At 36.4% G+C, this 25,887-nt stretch overlaps 1 protein-coding gene and 1 long non-coding RNA gene across 3 annotated transcripts in view; one reads left to right on the forward strand and one right to left on the reverse strand.

Annotated features, from left to right (window-relative positions):
- Positions 1-25,887, reverse strand: part of LOC135717828 (beta-galactoside alpha-2,6-sialyltransferase 2-like) — a 74,036-nt gene that overhangs the window by 28,782 nt on the left and 19,367 nt on the right. The window contains exons 1-2 of one of the 2 annotated variants that reach the window (XM_065240060.2): positions 17,332-18,024; positions 16,361-17,041 (exon numbers count right to left, since the gene is read on the reverse strand). In XM_065240060.2, the coding sequence (XP_065096132.1) occupies positions 16,361-17,033 (673 nt within the window). In that variant the 5' untranslated portion in view covers positions 17,034-17,041; positions 17,332-18,024. Of the gene's footprint in view, positions 1-16,360; positions 17,042-17,331; positions 18,025-25,887 lie in introns of those variants that run through there. The other variant, XM_065240061.2, reaches the window with a different exon arrangement.
- On the forward strand, positions 707-6,957 carry LOC135718029 (uncharacterized). The gene is made up of 3 exons (XR_010520529.1): positions 707-764; positions 3,838-4,021; positions 6,856-6,957. It is a non-coding gene; the product is annotated as an uncharacterized lncRNA (long non-coding RNA).

Raw genomic sequence — 25,887 nt, forward strand, 5'->3', positions numbered from 1 at the left:
TTACGTCACCATGGGGGAAAAAAGACAAACACAACAGTACTTCTGTTTCATAGTGACTTTAAAGACATAAAGGTTACATTTTCACAGAATGTTCTCTACATTATTTAGGATGATTTTATGTTGAAGATGAAAAATCACTATTCTGGCCTACAAAGGCTAAATTCAGTAACTACTCAAACAGTGAAACTGAGAAAAATGCCCTTAAAGTTTTTTTTACAACAGCCAGTCAAACATATTACTCAGTGGTGTAGTCTACGTGATACGCAGGACTAATCTGTATACTCACTAGAAATTGTCAAGGATTTCCGTATACCCACTAAAAATAACAGCATGGTTTTGTGACTTTTTTAAACTTTTAGTCATAATATACATGTGAAGCACTGACCATTAGCATGCTACACTTGCTACTTTAGCGGGTTGGTTGAAATACATAATAGGCTATATACTTCCTGTCGAACTGCGCGATCCGATCGGCGTATTAATTTCTATGAAATCAAATTACTATAGTGACGCGAAAGTGACTGGGGAGCAGACTGGTGTTGTGCCACAAGCGAGTGAAAAGTACCGCGAGACTCACATGGAGAAATCTGCTTTGAATCGCTCTCGCGGTACTTTGACATCACCAAGAGGTCTGCTTTACGCCAAATGAAGTCGAACCTGGAGTGTAGCTGCTCACGCGACACTGTAAACAAACAGTCCATGTGGAGAAGTGAACAAGTAAAGCAGTGCTGCAACATAAAATCCATAGAGTTTACAACGCACATGTGAGTAAACAACATTTAAATCATCAGTCCAGTTTATTACTTTATCTGGAGGTAAGGCTCCAAATGCAATAAAATAAGCCCGTGATTATATCCTGATGGTTTTTAGCTGCCTTCAGTTGCTCTGCATGTTTGCTTGTGCTTCACAGTGTTAAACTTCCCTTCTATGTGTTCATTTATATATCTACGTTCAAGATGTATATGATCTTAAACTTCTGTGAGGAAATTCATGTCTGCGTTGATGTTCAGCAGTTCAGACTTGCAAATATTAGGCTAGATGGTCTTGTAATAATAATTAAGTATAAGCCTATTTTCAGTTTTAGACAATGCTCATATTATATGCAAAAATAAGCTTTTATATCAATGACTATGCAAATAAGAGTTAATTCATGGTCATCTTAAATGTGTATTAATTAAAAACATTTACACCATTAAATTACACATGGTAATGTTATCAATAGTTGTCAGATAATAGCTATTGAAGGAGTGGATATTTTTTTCACCTTCAATGCATGTGTTTGCCACGGATTGAAGATTGTAAACAGTTTATTTAATTTTAATTAACAGTTAAGTAACTTTTGTCCCTGAGTTAGATGTTGATTAACACTAAACCAGTCTAAAAATCAGTCCAGTTTCCCCAGCTGTAAACCCATTGGCTGTTAAAGTCTTTTTTTTTCTTATAATAAACTGACATGTTGATAACACATTCAGTTTATGTGTTCATGAGTACACTTTCAGAATGCTCTAAGTTACATGAAGATCCATACTGTATGCATCTGTGAGTGTAGTGGTGCTTATGGGATGTCGCGCTGGGACGAGTGAGCATAAGGATGAGAGGGAAAAATCACAGTATACTCACTACAAAAATCTAGACTACACCACTGATGTTACTGCAATTTTGGCTCACACGTTTCTCTTAAATGGGACAAAATTTTATTAGGAAACTTTGTCACAAGACACAACAGATCTCACAAAGCCCATTTTAACCCTTAACTCAATTTTGACCAAATGCATAGTTACTGCGCTTTGGCTTTGTATGGCAATATTGCCCCTTAATGTTTAATAAAGGAAAAATGTACCGTATTAAACTCAAAGCCTGATGTACTTTAGATTTAGCCTTTACTTATTTAGAGTAATTCCTATTTGTGACCCGAATCTGCTCTTAAGTATGAAGAACATATGATTTATAAATATTGTAGGCATTTTATGTTTTCAGCCAATCCTTTCACTTGCATTCACTGATCCCTAGAGGGCAGCAAAGACAATACACAGTAATACTGTAGATGGTTTATGTGTGGGCTTCACTCTTATCTATCTCGCAATTTCTCTTTTTATTTCTCAAAGTTTTGCCTGATCTTTGACGTGAGTATATGATTATATAAACTTTTAGCATTGTATATAAACGCACCCAATTGGAAAAGTCAATTTTTACAGAAGTGTCTGCCAAATGCATAAATATTAAATGTAAAAATCACAAGCACAATAAAGGTACACAAACAACATAAACAATCATCACATGTACTAAAAGCTAAGGGAAACAAATGAGCCTTAAGTAAACTATAAGAATGTTCATATTTTTTATAAAAAGACAGCGCCCTTCAGACCAACATGATATTCTAAACGGGAGATAAGTATTTCATGATTAAAAGTGTCAAAGGCTGAGGAAAGATCAAGCATAACTAAGATACTGTAACTGAATCGTACATTTAGTACGATCGAACATCATTTAGTAGTTTTACAAGAGCTGTTTCTGTGCTGTGCATGGATTTAAATCAAAGTCTGTTTCAAGCTACTGTAACAAGATTTCTAGGCATTTCTGTCAGATTTCCAAGAAACAGTGCATGTAGAAACAAGTTCTTGTGACTACTTCTGTGATTTTTTTTCACTGTCATCTTGTTTTTGGATTTCTTACACTCTCATATTCATATATCTATATTGCGTGTTTTATTGTTCTATCACCTCCTCATTTCTTCATTTCACCTTTCCACTCAATTCATTGTCCTTCTTGTTATTAGTCCTTGATTTTCCCTCATTAATGCACAAGGCTTAAATGTTGAATGCGCTGGAGCACTCAGACTGCAGCTGACAGTCAATAACAGATAAGCATGAAGACTGTGTTCCCTGTCCTCTTTAAGACCCTTGAATAATATTCCCTTGCCTCATTTTCAGTAAGAAAGAATGAGCACCAATGCCAGAAACCATAAAGAATTCTTAAACTATCCTACTACCTACACTGTAAAAAATAATTCAGTGGCTTTGTAAATATCACTAAAATAACTTATTAAAATAACTTAGTGACATAAAGAGATTTTATTAAGTTGTTTTTTGAGTTAGACAAACCAAAATAAATGACAAAAAAATAAACATATATTTGTGTGTAAAATGAACAGATATTATTTATTTGTATACATCAAATAAAATAAGTATTTAACTAAAAGATTATTTCTAATAGATATCCTTAATATTTGTTGTAAATTTGAATCAATATATTTGAGAATGTCACACTTATATATTTTAGTTTTCAAAACTGTAATAATTGCTCATTTCAAGTTAACATAGGTATTTAACATCAACAAAAAAAAAAAATAGTAAATTGCATGCATAACTTGAACTATGATTTATTCAATATTTTTGGTGAAACATTATTAGATTGTATTATTTGAGTAAATGTAGGCAAAAAATAATAATTAAATCAGATGTAAATTTAAAAAAATCACAAAGCCAACGGTTTTTTAATCAGCAGCAGAAGAAACAGCGCCTCTTGCAGGAAGACAAACAACCTCAAAACTCCTCAAACATCCTGGTAAAGTGTTGAGTTTATTAATATTTACACTTAATATTGTTTTTAATGAAATATTTGATGTGTCCTTGCGTAAACAACTTAAGGTGTATTTATCTGAATAGTTTCGGAGCCATACCGTGAACTGGGTACAATAACAGCTTTCTGTGCACATACTGCTAGATTATTCATTAATATTTTTATTTTACGTATTTATTCAGGTCACCAAAGTATTAATACAGCTGTGCTACTTGAAATGTGTGTAAAATAATCATTTCTGATCGTTTTATTACTCAGAGGCGCACCTTGTCAACAGGCAAGGCAGGCAACTGCTTGGAGCCCCGAGCCACTAGAGGGTCCCCGAGTTTGTTTCTCGGATGGCCAGCTACACCCGGTAGATGAACTACATGACTGCATATCAAAATTCCGATTGGATGGAATGTTGATTGACATGGCTTAGCCCTGTCAAAATCCAACCCAGGTGGATAACTTGCCAGTTTCGAAAATGAACGTAGCGAATGGGTGACGTTGTATCGTTCAGTCGTGATGTCGCAGTTGATCCGTATGAATCACAACCCACGGTTTGGCTTGCATGTGATTGCCAGATTAATACGCAAATTTAAATAGGAAAAGTTAATCATTTGCACGTGTTTCAAAGGCTTGCAAATGCTAAAACTCAAGTGATTTAAAACAATTTAACCGCGTATAAAAGGCGCTAAAGTGAGCAGCCCTCTGTACCCACATGTGGTTTAATGTGCCCGGTCCAGCTCCAGTCAGGCACGTGCCCAAGTGTAAATCTTCTGGTGTAAATCTCAAGTTTAAATTTTAACAGTTAACTAGTGCAATCCTTTACAAAGACAATCGCGGCAAAAACGGATCTATATGCAATGTAGTTACCCAATTTACGCTTGTAAAAGCGACGAAGCAGTCGCAATGACGCGTACACGCACATATTCATGTCCGCGCACGTCTTTGCGTTCATTCGCGCACAACCGCATTCAAAAGACGCCACGCGAGCAGTGTTGGGTGTAATAATATTACTTTTTTCAGTAACTAGTAGTGTAAGGCATTACCCGTCTGAAAATGGTAATATTATTACAGTTTTCCCGAGCTAGTTACTTAAGTTACATTCGCCAGTAGCACCTTCATCACACAAGGCACAAAACACAGAGAACAAAAGGGAAGGGGAGGAGGGCGTGAATGGAACAGTGATTGGTCTAAGTTTGGCACAAGGTATCATTTACCATCACCGATTGGTCGACACCCGGCAGCCAGCAGCACAGAGCGGCAGCGGCACACTCAAAGACAGATCGGGTAAATGGAAGCGTCAACAACGGCAAGCTCTTTTTCAGAGGAAGGTTCCCAGCAACAGAAAGCTAGTTTCGACGGGTGGAGATTCGGTCACATTTTATTATGTTCAACGGAAGGAAAATAACTTGACGGTGAAGTGCACACTCTTTAATGTTTTTCCAAACGCTGTGCCCCACGTCCAGAAGCGGGTAAGGAAGCCAGCATTTTCTTGGCCGTGGCTTGCCCAAATAAACATTCTTGTCCAGAAAAAAAATGTAACTAGTAATATAACTAGTAATATAACTAGTTACTTTCTCCAGGGAGTAATAAAGTAAAGTAAGGCATTACTATTTTTGAGAGTAATATGTAATACGTAATATATTACTTTTTTGAGTAACTAGCCCCAACACTGCACGCGAGTGAGTTAGCTTATGAAAACATGACGAGACTAAAGGAAGTTTCTAAATAACAATGCTAATCTTATTTCGACTCGATCATTATTGGCTTCTGTAGATATACATCAGAAGTGTTTTGTGCAAAGCAGGGAAAGGGAAGAAGAAATGAGAGATGATGAGTTCATTAAGGGAGGTAAGACAAACTACATCCTCACCCTGTCAGGTCTCAAACATTATCAAACAAATCTCAGGAAAACCTTTTGTCAAGTCTGTAGAATTGCATTGTTGCTGAGAAAATCAACAGATGTATGTGTTATACTGTTCTGTATTTTCAGATATGAAATTAATATTAAGTTTACTAATATTTAACTCTAGGACACTAACTTACATAACAGTTAGCAGTAACTATAACTGAGATTATTTAGTAGCAGTCATAAAATGACTGGTTTCTTAAAATATTCTTGTAAAAATATTCTTGTAAAAATAAGTTATTAATCATTGCTATCATTGTATAATGTAGAAAATATTTCTCTGCTGTCATTATTTCCAAACATGTTATGCCATTTATGCATCCAAACATGTTAATAATGTTAGGTATGATGAGGATTATACATGTATGTATCTTTCGCAGTAATTATTGCACTGTAGAATAGTTTCTTAAAGAGTAACTAAACCCCTGGTCAGAGCCTGACTCCACCCACTGCAATATTTGAAAAATGCAAGAAAAGTGGGCAGATCCCAACGGAGATAGAGGGGACGAACTAAGTGTGTGGTGAGATCGTAACAAGGGCGTGGTGAGCTTGAACCTGCTTACGTCACGAGTCATTTCTTGGACCCAACATCCAATAGGAAAATTCAACTGCAGTAGCCACCGTTCAACCTGAAGAGGGCAGCACTCAGACGTTTTTACACCATATATTGTAGTATTGAAACACTTTATATCCAAATGTCAAAAAACTTACTAAAATCAATGAACAGCACTAATAAAGCATCATTCTTACAGATCACTAACTAAAAAAAGTTGGTTTAGGGTTTAGTTACTCTTTAAGCAAAGAATATTGTATAGAAGTATTGCACACTTCTTGCACACAGGGAATTTTCTGCTTGGGGCTCCCATAGACCCTAGAATCGCCTCTGTTATTACTGCATCATGTGGTTGTGTAGACAAACACGTGTAAATCTGTAGTGGCAGATAATCAGGGGATCCGAAGTCCGGTCCTCAGTTTTGCTTCACCCGGACTTAATAGACCTTTCATAAGGAAGCAGAACACAACAGAGCTTTACAGAGCTCACACGCTTATATACATTTATATTAATTATCTCTTGACTCCATATGCCTATGCTTTATTTTCCTTTCTTGTGTTAAGGGTCTCGCACACCGGTGGAGATGCGCTGCGTCTCGTGTAGGACAATTCACATTTTCTGACACTGCACCGGACGTTCGCATTAAAAAGCGCAAGTTTAGTCAGACAAAGTTTACTTCCAGATATAAAATATGCATTCGTAGCCTTTTTAAATCGTTACAGATTTGAGACAAATGTGTTATTTTAATGTTAAACTAAGTGGCGCTCTGTGGCAGCGTCCAGAGTCACAGCGGACAGCCGTTTAAATAAAGTTATCTTTGTTGCAGGTACAAGTGCTGGTGGTCCACCTGTCTGGGTTCAAGAGGTGTTGATTCTGCAGGCTGTGAATTTGAGAGACCTCTCAGAGTTTATTCAGCTGATTATTTTTGTAACATGTACAATGTTTGCCATTTTCAATAAAATAACGTATACAAATTGCTTTGTTTATCATTGATAATTGATGGTTCAGTATGAAATAAATTTATAACATTAAGTAAATAAAAATAATTTATTTTAGTTTAATAATATTCACAAAATTTTCAGCTACATCTAAGTAACATTTTTAATGATATCAACTCAATTTTTAGTAGACTTCACTGGGATTTTTTATTGATTTGCTTTTATATTTTTGATTCCATCCACTCAATTTAATTTGTGATAGGAAATTAATGTAATTACTGAAATCTAATCGATTTCATAGCTTTCAAATTTACTAAAATTTTTTAAGTGTAAAAATGCTTCACAAAAAATATTTAGTAGAGAATAGTAATAGTTTTTACTGTGTGCGCGTGCGTGCGTGTGTGTGCATCAAATACTATCACTTCAACACCGCTTAATACCGGCCCCTTGAAATATCTGTTAAACGTCATGTCAACTGTTCAATGGCAAAAAGACATTGAAAGTAATTTTTCGTAGGAAACCTTGGTGTAATCATACAACATATACCAGAATATTATAACACCTAGCAACATTTTGTAAAAAAATTTACACGGACCATTTAATGTACACGGAACATCAAAAATATTTCCACCCAGCGGGGTTAGTTTTAATGCTGTGTTACAACTAACCCCTCAGTACTAACGACATGAAATCAGCTAAAGTTAGCATAATTCTTGCCGTTGTTTTAAATCAGCTACACACTAATGATTGCTGGCTGCCAACAAAATTAATGTGCCTGTCCTATCAAAAATTGTGTCAACATTTATTTTTGTTCATATCTTTAATATTGATTGAATTAGGTGATGTCAAAGATTAAAATCATAATAAAGTTAATGGCATAAATCAGACTTTGATTTTCATTATCTCAGAATTTGATTCATGGGAGTAACATGATCTTATCTAACTCATCCTAAAGCTTTTAAGCTACAACAATCAAACTTTGCACAAATCTGCAAACTGATCTGAATTTGGTTGCTATATCTTTTCTAAGGGATCATACTTACAGTTCTCCTAAACAGACCAATCAAACACCCCAAAAAATACCATAGACATAGAGTCATAGAATGTTTAGGCTGAATGTTTGTTTGCAAATGTTAACTTCCAACTCTCACACATACATAAAGTACATTCCATAATTCTCTCCCACACGCACAAACACACAAATGCAACAGTTTTCTCTACATTATGGGGACTTTCCATAGACACACTGACTTTTATACTGTAATCCCCTAGGACCAGGGGCGCAATGAACAGTTTCAAGGGGGGTATGCAAGACAGAATTTTGGGCCCCTTTCTTTAGATGATTGTTTGATTTTCATACCATTATGTGTAGCTATATAAAATTACTCAGTTGAGTGCGTTTATTTAATTTTACAGGTTGCATTTGCAACTAAAAATAAATGCATGACGCAAAAAAAAAACAGATTTATTCGAAATACGAATAGCCAGGGGCGTCGCTAGACCCCTTTTACTGGGGCACGTGCCCCAGTGTAAATCTTTTGTGCCCCTGTGTAAATCTCAAGTTTACATTTTAGCAGTTAACTAGTTTATTCCTTTACAAAGACAATCGCGGCAAAACGGATCTATATGCAATGTAGTTACCCAATTCACGTTTGAAAAAGCGACGCAACAGTCGCACTGACGCGTGCACGCCTCAATTCATGTCCGCGTCCGCGCACGGACATGAATGGGTGCGCGGACGCGTACATGAATTGAGGCGTGCACGCGACTGTTTTGCCGTGCGCAGCCGCATACAAAGTACACGCGATTGAGTTGGTTTATGAAAACATGGCGAGACTAAAGTAAGTTTCTAAATAATAATGAAAATCTCATTGACGCATGTGATGGACATCAGAAATGTTTTGTGCAAAGCAGGAAAAGGGAAGGAAAAATGAGAGATGATGAATTTAAGGGAGTAAAGACACATAACATCCTACCCTGTCAGGGCTTAAACATTAGAGGGAAAATTTCAGGAAAACCTCTGTCAATAGTCTATAAAATTGCATTGTTCACATACAAAAACTGTGTTATACTGTTCTGTATTCTCAGATATGAAATTAATATTTAGTTCACAAGCTCTAGGTCATTACATAATCAGTTAGCAGTAACTAAGATAGATTTTTTAGTAGTCATAAAATGAAAATATTCTTAAAAATAAAAAAAGAAGTTATTAATCATTGTTATGTAAAATGCAAATGTGCATAACATTTTTTTCTCTCCAGCCATTATTTCCAAACATTTTATGCCTTTAAACATGTTAATTATGTTGTATATATGTATATATGAAGATGATACTTAAATATTTTTAAATAAATGTTTGTCTTTCCCAGTACTTGTTGCAATGTTGGAATAGTGGGTTAAGCAAAGAAAATTGTATCTTGCACACCGCAGGCTTTCAAGAAAAAGTAAAAAAAAAAAATGGGGGGCCTGTGCCCCAGTAGAGCTTTATGTCTAGCAACGCCCCTGCGAATAGCCTATCATTTTAATCTGGAAAGGCAGAAAACATTCACGTGATTTTAAATAGATCACTAAAAGAAGAATAATGCATGAAGATGCATTTGTGAATCTATGGAAATCTCTGGAAGGAGCTTTGAAAGTTGCGGCAGTTGAGAGTTCTGCGCGGTTTTAGAAGCGAAATGTGTACAATTATGTTTTGCCTATAATAGTACATTCTTCAGAGTTCATATTGATGATCTTAGTCCATTTAAAATTGTTCTTACGAACTGACTGTATTTGTCAGAAAAACACTAAATAACTTCTATTCTCTTTATGTCGCTGTTCTCTGCGTGTGGTATGTGTTCCGTCCTCCGCTCATGACAAAAGTGTGGCCGGCAAAATTAAAATTAATATTACGTTGATCTTTAAGAGTGTGCGCTTCGCCCGCGCATGCTCTTCGCCAGTGACACTGAAATTGCAAAAAGCACAATCGGCTAAAGTTTTAAATATGACGTTGATTTTTAAAAGTCAAAAGCATGCTGCAATCAAATGTGCTCCTGATGGGCATGCAAATTGAATTTCTGTGCACTGAAGGCTGTTTTTTGAAAAGCGATTAAAGTGATATACTCCATAATATGATTTTGCACATCCAACAACAACTATATCATTACAAAGATAATACTGCATGTTTTGGCATTTGGTAGTATATTGCAGTAGTTTATATTTGTTACGTAATGAGATGCACGGTGTTCTTTTTAATGTTCTTTTTCTTTAATATTCACAACACTTATCAACAAAACATTGATTAAAACTAAGAGACAAATTATATTAAACGAAATTCATTTGAAGCAAACATTTGAAGCAAACAAAACTTAATTTAAACTCGAAAATTATGTCACTCCATTTGTACCGTCATATTAGCCTTCAATCCATTACAACAACCAATATATGGCGTTTAAAATTAGAGTCTTAATAATCGGATTAAATTAAAACAAAACATTAACAACATTACAACAATATTTAAACACAACAATACTCAAACATAAATATAAAATGGACATTCTCTATTAGGATATGTAAAAAACAATCTAATATAGCGTTTATAATAGCTGCACTAAGTTTACTATTTTGGGCAAAACCTCCGTTGCAAACCTGAATAAAAATGAATCACTTTCACTTTGAAAATGATGCACTGTCACATTAAAACCAGCTCTTAGTCATTTAAAATTTTAACTCAATTATGGCTTATACAATTCTCCTATTTCATGTTTATTTAGAAAATAATATTTTTAACTACGCCTATTAAGTATCTGTCTAAGAAATGCAATAGTTGTCAGCAGTCGATATGCTAATATTTCCCTAAATAAAGCTCTTGCTGTCCTTTTGTATTAACACAAATATTTTTTATTTTTCATGAAACATACAGTTTACGGATCAGCACGAACCCTTTCAGTGGCATGTGAGATCTTACCTTGAAATGCCAAACAGTAGGGGCTGTTGACTATTTGTCGTAACTTTGCATAGCAAACCCACCAAACTGATCCCAAACCAAAATGTTGCCAACCCATATCCATACCCGCACAATCAAATTAAAAACCACCAGAACTGCCAAATATGTAATTACATCTACTAGGTCATGCTTGCAAGGTGTTTTTTAAAAGTGTCTCAATTTTACTTAACACAAAGTCATTCACCGTAGGGTTAATTTAATTTACATTTTACTACAGTGTTAATAATTAAACGTGTACAATAAAAAAATAAAAAGGGAAAAGTGATGACGGTGGGGCCCCCTAGTGTACTCATGGGCCCATATGCCTGGCATACTCTGAACCCCCTCCAACGGCGCCCCTGCCTAGCACTCTCCCTACCCCTAAACCTACACAAACCTTTCTACATCTGTCTATCTGTCTAAATTTCATCAAACGTTATACTTAGGGCTGTCAATAGATTAATATAATTAATCTAGATTAATTGCATGATTTCATGAGTTAACTCGCGATTAATCGCAAATTAATCTCACATTTTTATCTGTTCTAAATTTACCTAATTTAACACTTCTCAAGTTTTTAATGCTCTAATCAATATGGATTTGGACAAATATATATGCTATATGCAAATGTATGTTTACAACAGCCTGTTTACATTTTTAACAGAACCATCAGCCATAGTTTTATATATGATCTTCCCTTTGGAAGACCTTGTTCTTTCTTCATTTCTGTTTGCTGCTGCATCATTTGTGACCTGTGCTGACAAATTGAGTTGGGATGAGCAAATTTTCAAAAATTAGCTATTTATATTTTAACATTAAAAAACTTAAACAATGCATGATTTGTTGGAATCTAAACATGACAGAACTACACCTGTTTACGCAAAGCAAAAAAACAATATTAATATATGTTAAATATATGTTTTTCTTTTATTGTTTCATTTTGACATTGAGACAGACCGCTTTAAGATACTGTAGGCTAATGCAAGGGTCAGGGCCGTGCACAGACCTTTTGAGGGGCATGTGCTGAAACTGAAAAAGGGCACCCCCTCCAAATAAATATCACTTAATAATCATCTTAATAGCTTTATATTTATTCACTATTAATGATTGAAAAAAATCACTATTAATGAATGAAAAATGACATTTTATGATAGCTTGGCATTATACAGTGCAAAGGATATCTGCCCTTGTAAGTTGGCTTTAACAATTTACAGTCTTGTTCAAAATAATAGCAGTACAATGTGACTAACCAGAATAATCAAGGTTTTTAGTATATTTTTTATTGCTACGTGGCAAACAAGTTACCAGTAGGTTCAGTAGATTCTCAGAAAACAAATGAGACCCAGCATTCATGATATGCACGCTCTTAAGGCTGTGCAATTGGGCAATTAGTTGAATTAGTTGAAAGGGGTGTGTTCAAAAAAATAGCAGTTTGCATTCAATCACTGAGGTCATCAATTTTGTGAAGAAACAGGTGTGAATCAGGTGGCCCCTATTTAAGGATGAAGCCAACACTTGTTGAACATGCATTTGAAAGCTGAGGAAAATGGGTCGTTCAAGACATTGTTCAGAAGAACAGCGTACTTTGATTAAAAAGTTGATTGGAGAGGGGAAAACCTATAAAGAGGTGCAAAAAATGATAGGCTGTTCAGCTAAAATGATCTCCAATGCCTTAAAATGGAGAGCAAAATCAGAGAGACGTGGAAGAAAACGGAAGACAACCATCAAAATGGATAGAAGAATAACCAGAATGGCAAAGGCTAAGCCAATGATCACCTCCAGGATGATCAAAGACAGTCTGGAGTTACCTGTAAGTACTGTGACAGTTAGAAGACGTCTGTGTGAAGCTAATCTATTTTCAAGAATCCCCCGCAAAGTCCCTCTGTTAAAAAAAAGGCATGTGCAGAAGAGGTTACAATTTGCCAAAGAACACATCAACTGGCCTAAAGAGAAATGGAGGAACATTTTGTGGACTGATGAGAGTAAAATTGTTCTTTTTGGGTCCAAGGGCCACAGGCAGTTTGTGAGACGACCCCCAAACTCTGAATTCAAGCCACAGTACACAGTGAAGACAGTGAAGCATGGAGCATGATATGGGCATGTTTCTCCTACTATGGTGTTGGGCCTATTTATCGCATACCAGGGATCATGGATCAGTTTGCATATGTTAAAATACTTGAAGAGGTCAAGTTGCCCTATGCTGAAGAGGACATGCCCTTGAAATGGTTGTTTCAACAAGACAATGACCCAAAACACACTAGTAAACGGGCAAAGTCTTGGTTCCAAACCAACAAAATTAATGTTATGGAGTGGCCAGCCCAATCTCCAGACCTTAATCCAATTGAGAACTTGTGGGGTGATATCAAAAATGCTGTTTCTGAAGCAAAACCAAGAAATGTGAATGAATTGTGGAATGTTGTTAAAGAATCATGGAGTGGAATAACAGCTGAGAGGTGCCACAAGTTGGTTGACTCCATGCCACACAGATGTCAAGCAGTTTTAAAAAACTGTGGTCATACAACTAAATATTAGTTGAGTGATTCACAGGATTGCTAAATCCCAGAAAAAATTTTTTTTGTACAAAATAGTTTTGAGTTTGTACAGTCAAAGGTAGACACTGCTATTTTTTTGAACACACCCCTTTCAACTAATACCCCAATTGCACAGCCTTAAGAGCGTGCATATCATGAATGCTGGGTCTTGTTTGTTTTCTGAGAATCTACTGAACCTACTGGTAACTTGTTTGCCATGTAGCAATAAAAAATATACTAAAAACCTTGATTATTCTGGTTAGTTACATTGTACCGCTATTATTTTGAACAAGACTGTACATCCTGGGTGTTTGTCTGTATTAGGCCTATTTGTAGTCATGTGTTTGTGAAGTGCTCGCTCTTATTTAATTGTAGAATATATTAATTTTAATTTTTTCCTCTGCTTACATACATAAAGTTACATAAAAATATGTTTGAAGAAAAAAAGATATTCTGTTTGGTTTTATAAGCTAATTTGTATTATTTGGTTAACATGTTTATGTATGTGATTGAGAAGAGGGGGAAATAGGATATTAAAGATCAAAATAGGAGATTATACTATACTATAGCCATACCATAAGCATATTCAACATGTATCTGCCAACCTGGTGCTGAGGACCAGGAACCTTGGTCTTTTGAAGGTGCAAATAACTGCATTACTAAAAAAATATACTAAATACTAAATAGACTTAACTCTATGCAGTTGATTTCAGAATAAAAAGTTATGAACCAAATAATCATACAACTCCCTTGACTAATTCAAGGCATAAGATACATGCATATACAATAAATTATATCCAGATTGCATACTGTAATGAGTGACAGGGCAATATAATGTACATACTTGTATCCTTTACACGTTTTTCGTCTCTATCCAGTTTTCCCAACTGGGCATCTGATGTCTAAGACCTTTCTAATCTGATATGTTTTTGGTGTTAATGTAGGCTGGACATTTACCCGCGCGGGCGCGTCTTCTCGCGTGAGATGTGTTGACTTTAGTTAAACGATTAATACGCGTCCTGCAAAAAAAGCGGTAAAAACCCGACCGTGCATTTCGTATTGTTGTCACGGGTGCCCTTCACATGGGTGAACACTTGTTTAAAAACTGCTCGTGCTTTGTCAAAAACTCAATTTGGTCGCATTTTGCGCCAGCCCTTGCTGCAGTTTGGAGCCCTTAGTGCCCCCTGATTGCCCACTCGACCAATCCCGTCTATGGATAATTCGGCTCTGCTCAAATTTATAAAACATGCGCCGTTATATACATACTAGTGTTTCTTTCGTAATGACACAGCATTGTACTCAAACAACAAGATACTTATTTACCGTTGCAAGACGTTCAGCTGCCTCTGACTGCTGTGGAACTTCAGCTCGCTGCACTCAGGGGGCGGAGTTAAGAGGTTTGACAGACAGTTTGAGCGGATCCAAAAATATTTAGTTTTTTAATAATTTTATTTGATAAATATATTTGTAAAACACACAGACAGGCGTAAATGTTTAACAATAGCATTAATTTATATATTTAAAAAAATAATAAAACACCTCCAAAAAAGGGCACTTCGGTAGCCTGGTTAGCCAGACCTACATCAAGATGTAAGGTCTGGCAACTCTTCACACAAACGGCTCAATGCAAGGGGCGGGATATAAGGTTGTCCCTCAAAATGCCTCTGCACGCAATAGGATAGCGCTATGACTAATCAGAGCAACGAAGAAGGTGACGTAGTTACCGTAACCAGTCGGCAAAACTCCAAACACATCTTTCTTGCTTAAAAAGGACTTCAGTAGGGTTATTTGCTCTTCTCTCAAAGAAAAACATAAGTCTAAGTCCTCCAGAGTCGCGGCCAAAGCCGCTTCAAAAGAAAGCTGTTCGCCAGCAGCAGCAGCAGCCATTCAAGTAGGAACCGTTGCAGCTCTGTCGTCATCATGTTAAGCCCGCCCCACAGACGCTACACACGATGTGATTGGCCTGACCAAATTTTGGTTTTTGGAGCTGTTAAGTGTATTGTGAGTGCCTAGACTAAACCCTGGCAGCAAATATATTTTGCGGCCGCTAGGGTGCGTCTAGATTTCTAGGCTAGCACTTCGGAGTGTAAGGACAAAAAGGGCATGTGTTCTGCACAGGTTGAGCCCTATCTGTGCACGTGCCTGGCAAGGGTTTAATATAATGTTACACAACAGATACTTTTCCTCAACAGTTAACCAAACATTCACTTCAGAATATAACAGATTATAGGTCATACCTGCGTGAATTCTTGTCAAAACAGATATTTGTAATTTTGTGTAGATGTCTATATCGGGGTTGTGCACTTGCGCGTTTGTGTGCATGCATTTCAGACGTCAGCATCAGAAAGATCGCTTTTGAGTCTTGTCACTCTTAATAACTCTTTTAACATCAATCAGGTGCCGAACTTTATCTCTCTTAATAATTATTTTAACATCAAGCAAGTCCTGCAGTCTATTTTCTGTAATTTCTGCATGCTTTAAAAACTAAACAAAAATACGAGCAAGAATGAAGACGCATCTTTGCTTTAGATTATGGATTTGGGACGGTACACCTCTCAGGAGATAAAGATCATTTTAGATGTTTGATGACCATTTAGAGCATTGGATTCGCTAGACGAGAGCTTAATGTTCTTATTTTTATGAAAACCTCCGACTCATCTAGACAGCGTGGGTCACTTGCTGCCTCTCAATTCATCCAGCTATGGGCTATACCAATTGTCAAACAGAAATTGTGTGTTGCATTATTAAAATTATTGGTGTTAAAATAAATTTGTGTTTTTACGCGTTAATATTGACAGCCCTAGTTATACAATTTTTTTACTTTTAGACTAAATATCAAGTTTGTTCACAAGTTTGTTGTTTTTAGCTAGTTTTAAATATTATACCTGCACAACTCACCAATTTCTTGTCCCAAAGAGGAGTTAAGGATTGAGGCCGCTGACATTACGACAGCACATGTCCTGTACACCTTCTCCAGGGGTTGGGTTGGAACCAGCTTTTGAAAGCCTAGGCGAGTAAATGGCTGTTCAGAGCCATCCAAAATCTTGATCTGTGCTTGCTGTTTTAACTGACACAGTAACTCCTTCTTTCCCCTGTTTGTGTTACGTTGACCTTTGTAGAGAACTTTGTGCTTATTGCGACGAACGCCATCTTTCATGGCTTCTTGTAGTCGTTGACTTAACATATTGGATGACACCTGTCCATTCCACAGACCTTGGATTAGCGACAAAGAATTGTCAGTTTTAGTCCTTATCTTGCCTTTCGTAATTCCTTTATTTCTAAAATATAGCCACTCATCCAGCTTGACAGGAACTGGAAATACTTGTCTGCTCTGGAAAGAACCCCTCTGCACTCTGGTTTTGCTGAATTCTTTGATGTTTCTGGAACTATGCTGACTGACCGAGATGGTAACTGACTTGTGTGGCTGGTTAACTTGAGAGTCTGAAAAGTAGGTGAAGATAGCAAAGAAGAGCAACATCCAGACCAGCAGCATCACCAGAAGAACTTGAGCCGACTGCTTCATGACATGTCCAGGATTCTGTCCAAAGGCTGTCATCACCCCGTTCCACATATCTCAGCCTGGAGAAAGACAAAGAGATTTGTGAGTGCTAGTGTCGCTCTTCTGACAAGACCCACTTATACCAGCAAGAACTCCCATGCTTTCCAGTTCCCATGTGGACTGTTTGATAGCAATAACCATAAATAAACTGATTAGTCTTGTAAAACTGTCAGACCAAGAAAGTCTTAGATCAGACGAAGTTGACAACCTAAATGAGCTTTGCATGTACAAAGGGTATGTGTTTCAAGAATTGTTTACATTTCAGACAACTCACTTTGCATCCACCGGTATTGTGGAAAAACTCACCAACCTCATACATCAACTCTTCAACCTCTTGCTGCCTGGCAGAAGTACAGAAGCCTTCAAGCCCTCAAGGTCAGACTGCGCATTAGTTTTATCCTCAAGCCATCAAGCTCCGTAATATACTGTGACTGGATTGATAACAAACTACACTAAACCTTTTGAAATTCATGCTAAGACTTGACGGATTGGTATGTGCTGAGCAGTATGTTCTTGACAGAAGTTCACACATGGCTGTTTCATTACCTTGAGCTTCTTAATATTCAATTCAGCAGCTTTACACCTTCTATTAGAAGAGTCAGCTTATCTATTTTGGTCCTTGTTGCCTGCTTTTTCAACAGACAATTTCTTTCTTGCTGTCCGCAAAGCTTTTTAAATAAAGGATCAGTCATGAGTAATGAAACAACCGTCAACATTGATCTTTTCACTCTGTGATATAAGTTTCGCTCAGTGTTGAAATATTTGAATCTCATGTATGGTACATAAACTAAGGTTATATTAATGTTTATACAGCATTAATGTAGTTAAAAAACTTTTTAGTTTTTTTACCTTTAAATAATGTCCCTAAAATTATTTCAGTGATAGAACAACTTTTAACTGGACAAATTGTACGGTTGCTGCAACCTGAGCAGCCTCCTAGCTGCTACAAGCACACTCTGAAAGTGGCGGTGGAGGGTAGAGCACACAGCCCGCCCCTCCCCCTGCCAGCAGAAGAGTGTCTGATACCACGCACTGTTGCGCTTTTTAACCACATGGGGAGCTGTAAGTCATTTTTACATGGAAACTACATAGTGTTGCTTTAAATCAGCAGATTTGCAAAGGTTTATTTATCTCCACATAAAAATTAAAATTAGCAGGCTAACTGTGCAGTATACCACATTATATAGCCTATTTCCTATGTGATTTCCATATTATAGACGAGAGAATTCAATGGCAATAAATGTCTGCAATAAATATCCTAACTACATTATTTCTCAAAACTTTGACAAAAATAATTTTCAAAGGAACTATATTCTTACAGTTATTCAAAGATGCACACATTATTCCACATATGATTTGAATATTAGACGAGATATAACGGCAATGGACTTCTCATATGACAATAAATCCACATAGGCTAACTTAACATAACAGCATAATGAAATTAATAAACAGAGAAGGAAGCAGCATTGACATGTAAATTGTATAATTATTACCGGAAAAACAGCAATATTACTGAAATAAACTCTCAGGTGGGCTAAATGCGACAAACACGCTGTTAACCGCAAGTCTATATAAGCAATAAAAGTGGATAAAACATTATCTCTTAAAACTTTATATGACAAAAATTATATTTAAAAGGAAATGTATTCTGACAGTTATTCAAAGATGCACAAATTATTCCAGATATTAATTCCTGTTTATGAGCACGTTCGTCTCTGGCCTCGCTCTGTTATATAATAGCTGATTGACAGGTGCGCATCCTCGTCTTTCAAACAGGTATCATTATAACCTTTATAACAATAGAGTAAACTTTATAGTTGCTTCCACTGTGTTTGTCTGATATGAATAACACACCTTGGCAAATAATTATTATTTGAAAATAATATTTATTTATTATTTGCAAATTAGCCTATTATCTTATTTGAATAAATTTTTAATGCTGCTTCCACAGACATCAGTGTGTATTTTAATTTAAATGTAGGCTACTGTTTTACCACTGCTTATGTGTATTCAAATAAAATAAACATTATGAGGTTGAAAACACTGCATTGATATATGACAGCACTGAGCTCGTCCGTCTGGCTCAGCGCCAACTAACGCGAAAGACGTTTGAATCTGGCAGTAATGTTACGTCACTGAACATTCTAAATCCCATATGGGGATAAGATTAAATTATTGTTTAACTCAAAAGGTTGAACATTTTATTTGTAACCATGAATACAAAAATTAAACAGAGGGGGCACAAACCAGATCTGAGGGGGCAATGTCCCCTTGTGGCGCCGGGCCTGTCACAGATCCAAGAAAAGGGCTGTATTATGCGTGCCAGGCCAGTAGTTGCATGACATCACCATTTTCACAGAACGTTATCAAAAAGTTGCATTTGCACTAAAATCCATCTTCAAAAGTTTGCATATTTTTGAAAATGTCATTGTCTGCCACAACTGGTTACAGAAAGTACACAATCACGGAGTTCACAAAAAGGATAAAAATTATTTACAAAACATGAATTAAAACACGAGTAGCAAACAACGGGCAGGTAAGTAAACCCAGGTAAAAAAAGTATTATACTTTAGTGTATTAGAAATATGATTGAAGTACATGAAGTATAAAACAAGTATGCTTCTACTTGTTGTACTTAATTTAAAGAGTATGTAGCCTCTTATGGAACGGCTGAAATTCCACAAGGGGGCGCAATTGTTCCTCAGACGTTGCACAATAAACATGAGATCCGAATATATTCATTATAAATCATGAATGAAAAGTGAGATTCGAACGAATGTCTGTTAGTGAACTTATTGTATACACTATTTATATCGTAATTCGGTCAGAAACGTCAAGATTGTGAGATGAACAAATCGTTTTGGATTAAAAGGCTTGGATATTCCATTTCCTTGGACTTTTGGGGATTTATGAACAATTTGTTTTGGACAATTTCACCGAAGCGGATAAAGGAAAGATTTTGAAGGTAAGTAAATATCCTAAATCGGCGCCGCCCGGTTCAGGTAACTAACAACTAGATTACAGTTTTATGACTGCTAAAAATCATATTATGCTTTCTGTGTGTGCTTAATAGAATCCCGAAAGTCTAAGCTTTACAACGATGTGCCGCATGACCGTATATTTTGAAGATTTAAAGGAACAGTATGTAGGATTGTGGCCAAAACTGGTATTGCAATCACAAAATGTGTGGCTAAAACTGGTACTGCAATCACACAGCTGGTGGCCAATATACCAAACGACAACATAAACATCAGTTGAGGGCTGCAACTCCACTGTTTACATGACAATATCCTGGCCGGACTGCTGTTGTCAGTGATATAAGTATTTGAAATTAAAATGATTTCTTAATGTCTAGTGACATTTCAGGGCCATTTAATGATTAATTGATATAAATTTCTTACATACTGTTCCTTTAATGCTTCAAAGTTACAATGTCGTAATGCAGCCTCACGTGCAAGGGAGGGGGTGTGCCGTGTACGGCACAGTGTTCCTTATCAGGTTAATATGTACTTTTTAAAAGTATACTTCCAAAAAGATGTAATTAAGTTCAACTTAAGAGTCCAAAAAAATAAGTATACTAATTTACCAGTAATTCAATTATCTTCTAAATGTACTTTTTGAAAGTGTACTTTGTTGTCAATGTATTTTAAAATGTATAGAAGTTTATTTTTTTAATTTGTGTATTAAATTTGATAAACTTAGAGTGACAATTCAAATGTACTTATGGGAAGTATATTTTTTGGAAATTAATTGTTAATTTACTTTTTTAAAGTGTACTATGATCTCACTTCATTAGAAGTGTGACTTCTGTACACTTTATACAGTACACTCTAAAATAAGTGTATTTTTAGTTGCATATCAGAGTACTTTCATAAAATACAATGAATAGAATACAATAGAATAATAAATTGCATGAAAAGAGCTGTATCCGGACAAATACGGATGTAAAAACCCCTTTAAACTTTAGGTTTGCCAGATAAATGAGGCAAAGTGCTTGGAAACGTAATACTCCGAAGTAAACTCGTGAAACATCCAGAAACCTTGTGTATATGGATGTATACAGGAACTGGTAGAAGTTTCCAGGAATCCTCACAGCTGGTTGTGAGGAGTGCTGGTTGTGAGGTGTGAATGGTTAATGACAGAGGTGTTGTCTCTGTTTTCAAAGCTGGGTGGGGGGTTAACTCTTCGAGGCAGCACATTACATAAAAACATTATATATCTACAAGTGTGTTTACTAAATAGATGTATTATTAGGCTAATGTAATTTAATTCATAAAGGTTTTTTTATTTAAGAAAATCTTAAAGCATCACTCAAAATAACTGTCAACATGTTTGTCAACTAAACAGGTTTTGTAAACGTTATACATTTTATAAAAATATTTAATATTTTTATTATTGATAAAGTATAAAGAACAAATCAGTGTGAAAACGCAGGATTATAAAAAGTACATAAAGTGCCAGCAGAGGATCCAAAATAATGATAAAAAAAAACATTTGAAACATCCAATGCATCTTGGAAATCGTAGTCCGTTTAAATCTACAGCAGTAACAACACCAGGGCAAAAGACTCCAATTCCCAGAATGCACCTTCACCCACCCATTCATTCATTCCCACCAATCAGGATCAACGACATTTTCAAACGGCTACTGACTCGTCTTTGTTTTCATGCTAAACAGTACGGCTGAGGTAAGTCTGATTTTCATTCCTCTACATCGCGCAGATCTGTTCCATATTTGTTCCTATTTTGTTCCTCACTGTGATTATTTTTGTCTTTATGTGAGAAGTGTTTTAATTTGAAGCACACAGAGGAAACATTAAGAGTGTGCACTGTACACAGTAACGTTAGTAACTTCAACATGCGGTTTTTCAGTGAGCAAAGTTACATGCAAAATGCCTGATAAACGAATCAATTCGATGTTTAAAACTTTAAAAATAAAACTTCAAGATTACTTGTGTTGGAGATGTTCAGCTAACTGTAGCAAATGGTTCTTTCTGCTATTTTAAACGATCTTATAACGTCAGACGATCTTCCGTTGTTTAAAAGCTCATTGCTTTAGTTCTGCTATATGCTGCTTATTTTGCAAGCCTGTTTTAATAGCTTTATTCTATTTAGTAACCAAGCCAGCTTCACTTTAAGTTAAGATAAACTAGATGCTGTTGTAAAGACGCTTGGAGTCGAAATATATTTTAAAGTTGTATGATTGCCTTCTTTTTTAATATGATGTCTATCCATGTTTGTGTTTACAGAGGTCATGTACCATGTGGTCGACCTTGCTGACGCTGAAGAGGTTTGTGTAAAAATGATGTAAGTTTAATCATTTAATTTAATCTTCTTTTAATTCATGCCCATTTCATGCTACCAGTCAAATATCGCATACAATTAAAAATAGTATTAATCACCTATAAAGCCTTAAATGGCCTAGCTCCTTCGTATCTTAGAGAATTAATATCAGAATACAATCCATCACGGACATTGCGGTCGCAAAATTCTGGTCTCTTAATTATCCCTAAAATATAACAAGTGTCTAAGCTCTGAAATGATTTGCCAACTGATGTCCGTGAATCAGATACAGTCAATCACTTTAAATCTAAACTTAAAGGGACACTTCACCCATGTGTATTAAGCTTTGTATCTTTAGAACCCCAGTCATGTTTTTGAATGGTCGTGCATCTTTTCCTCAGTTGCCCCGAGACAGAAGAAATACAGATTTCAGTGCTGCACTTCCTTCTTTCAATGATTTAAAAATCATCATTTTACATCATTGAAAGAAGGAAGTCCAACATCTTTGTTGAGGGGGTGAGACTACAAACACCCCTTTTTTCAATCAAATAGGCACCAAATTCTAAATGTATGTTACACTTCGACTACAAATATGACGCAGTTTCAATAAAGATTAATGTTTCTACAGGTGAAATGCTCCATTAAAGGATAATTCTGGTATTTAACACTTTGAGTCTCATTTCTGGTTTGTTTTGGATTAACTACAGTGATGAAGCTGTGACTGAAATTTTGACAGTGGGTCGGGTCTTGACTTTTTGACTCGTTTAGAAGCGTCTCTTGACTGCTTCAGAATGGAGGTCAAGGGCCATGCACAAACATGTCATTAAAACAACACTTAACATTCATTTTCAAAACTGTGCTACTCACAGAGTGGTTCGTGGTGTTTGTTGTTGATTAAAAACAAATATATCAGCACAATGTATGATTTCAATCCGTGTTATTTGCTATAGTGGATCTATTTTTTCAGATACCTCACAACCACGTATATACTTCCGCTCTATATTTGAGTCTGAAGCATTAGTACACTCCCGACCACTTGATGGCGACAATCACTTTGCCGTACAAGTACGCTGAACGGAACTTTGTGTTTAGCATATAGACAGTCACAATCGAGCTCAACTTCAAACCTAAGGCTGGTCACTGAGCCATCAAATATGGGAAAAATTTGTGCCCTACTCAGAGGGCACAGTTGCTCTGCTCATGCTAGCCTTCTGAGAGAAACCGAGCGAAAAAACTACAACCACATGTAAACAGACCCCTTTTCCATTTCCAGCGGCAGAGTGATATATCAGCGAGCAATGAGTCTTCCAAGAGAAGTCAATGGAATTTTACAAAAATGCCAAATAAAACACGACAGAAACTGTATTCCGCTACACTACTTGTTTTTAATCATCAACAAACACCACAAACCACTCGGTAAGTAGCAAAGTTTTGAAAATGAACGTTAAGTGTTGTTTTAATGACATGTTTGTGCGTGGTCCTTGACCTCCATTCTGAAGCAGTCAAGAGACGCCTCTAAACGAGTCAAAAAGTCAAGACGCGACCCATTGTCAAAATTTCAGTCACAGCTTCATCACTGTAGTTCATCCAAAACAAACCAGAAATGAGACTCAAAGTGTTAAATACCGGAATTATCCTTTGAGACTTTTTTCTTTAACAAAGCATTCACATAATTTGTCTAGTAAATTATACTTATCTCGCAATAGTTACCTTGTACGGAACAACGCATTCACATAACTGGTCTGGGTAATTTACTTATGCCGCAATAGCTAGCCTGTCTGGAACCGAGCATATATTAAAACACAACACTGTGTGACACTTGTATTACATATGAATGGCCCCTATGTTAATAGGATTTTGTTTCTCTCTCCCCGTCTCGTCTTCAAACCCGAGGACAGCCAGACAAACAGACCCAGTACCGGCTGCCGTGGAGGTCAACACACCGCTGATCTACTGGCCGCCCTTCAACGTGATGCCCAGCCGATGCCTGACCAACGACGGAACCCGTTAAATCTTTTTATCTGTTTACATCATATATATATATATATATATATATATATATATATATTAGGGCTGTCAAAATTGCGCAGAAATGACGTTCGAATATTCTCCCTAAAAAACCCGCGAATATTCGAACTATTCGAATATCTGGTTGCCCATTTTTTCAACGACCTTAACGACGTTTAACGGCGCATTTGGTCAATAACAGTGCAAATTACTATAAAGAGACATAACTACTTCTATAGGTAGTCTATTTAAGTTTAAACATATTTGACAACATATATTACATACACAAAACAAGTAAATCAAGAGACACCAAAGTGATGGTACCTCGGTTACATTGCTTGACAAAACTCCCTGAAGCCTACTCCATCCACGACACTGATCGGTCTCATGTCCTTACAAATGAGCGAAATTAATTTCTCCGTTATGACCTCTTGTTGTGTTGCAGACAAATAGCTTGTGGCGGGCGATGCAAAGTAAGTGTTAAGACGTGACTGTTTAACGTTAGCTGGAGTTCCACACATTGTGGTCTCGTACACACTGCAAACTTTCAGGAGTGACAACCGCATTTAAATGTGAAAATATGATGATTGACACGGAGATAACCTTGCAACGGTCTGCCGTCTCACTTGCCTATCACTCACAGCTTTGATGAAAATAATTTAACAGCATTATGTTTTGCAATAAACCTCCGTCGTGTCGTTGTGTATTGTACGCATTTGTGAGGCTGCGCGCGCTCTTGCAGTGTTGCCAGGTCCTCGTCTTTTTTGTACTCACATACCATTTTAGTGCTTAACGGTTTATGGCTTTTGGCTCATGAAGCGATCAAGTTTTTGGTGTTGTTAAAATGTGAAGGTGCCAGTCCCAATATTTTGATCTTTGAGGTAAAGCGTTTGGATTTATTTTGGTTTATTATTGGATTTTTCTTGTTCGCTGTTTTTTTAGTGCAAGATCTGGCAACACTAGTCAGCAAACGCTTGTGCCTCTGTCATTCTCTGTACCGCGCATACAGAAGACTTTTCCCCGTTGTAATAATTTATTTCTTCAGAAGAGAGACCAGTCATGTCCATGATGCACGTTTAAACACTTTATTAACTAGTTGTTCATTTCGGTTATGTAGGCTACACACTATGCAAAGTTTCTGTAAACGCGGTTGTCACTGCAGTTTGCGGGAGTTAACCTCTTCAACCCTGAGGACCCTGTCCCGGGTCCAGAAATTTGTATTTTGACTTAATATAAAAGATTCTTTTAATCTTTGATGCTCCGTCATGGACCCCAGTAACACATATGAGATACTGTTTGAAAGCTTAGAGTCTCTACTTTCTGCAGATATGCATCACTTTGACACATCTTTTACTGTAAGAAAGTTATTTACACTTAATTTACACTATCACCCCCCCAATATTTTATTATATCATTTAATATTTACATATTTCATATTTTTCAAAAATGACAAACATGGGCAAGTCTTATATCAAATGAAAGCTCTCACTCTCAGGAATAAGGCTACAGCGTTATTTTTGTTCTAATATCAACACATATCCAAAAATCGCTGAATGAATAATAAGGTAAAAAAT

This window comes from Paramisgurnus dabryanus, chromosome 7, assembly GCF_030506205.2.
Source record: "Paramisgurnus dabryanus chromosome 7, PD_genome_1.1, whole genome shotgun sequence".
Lineage (NCBI taxonomy): Eukaryota > Metazoa > Chordata > Actinopteri > Cypriniformes > Cobitidae > Paramisgurnus > Paramisgurnus dabryanus.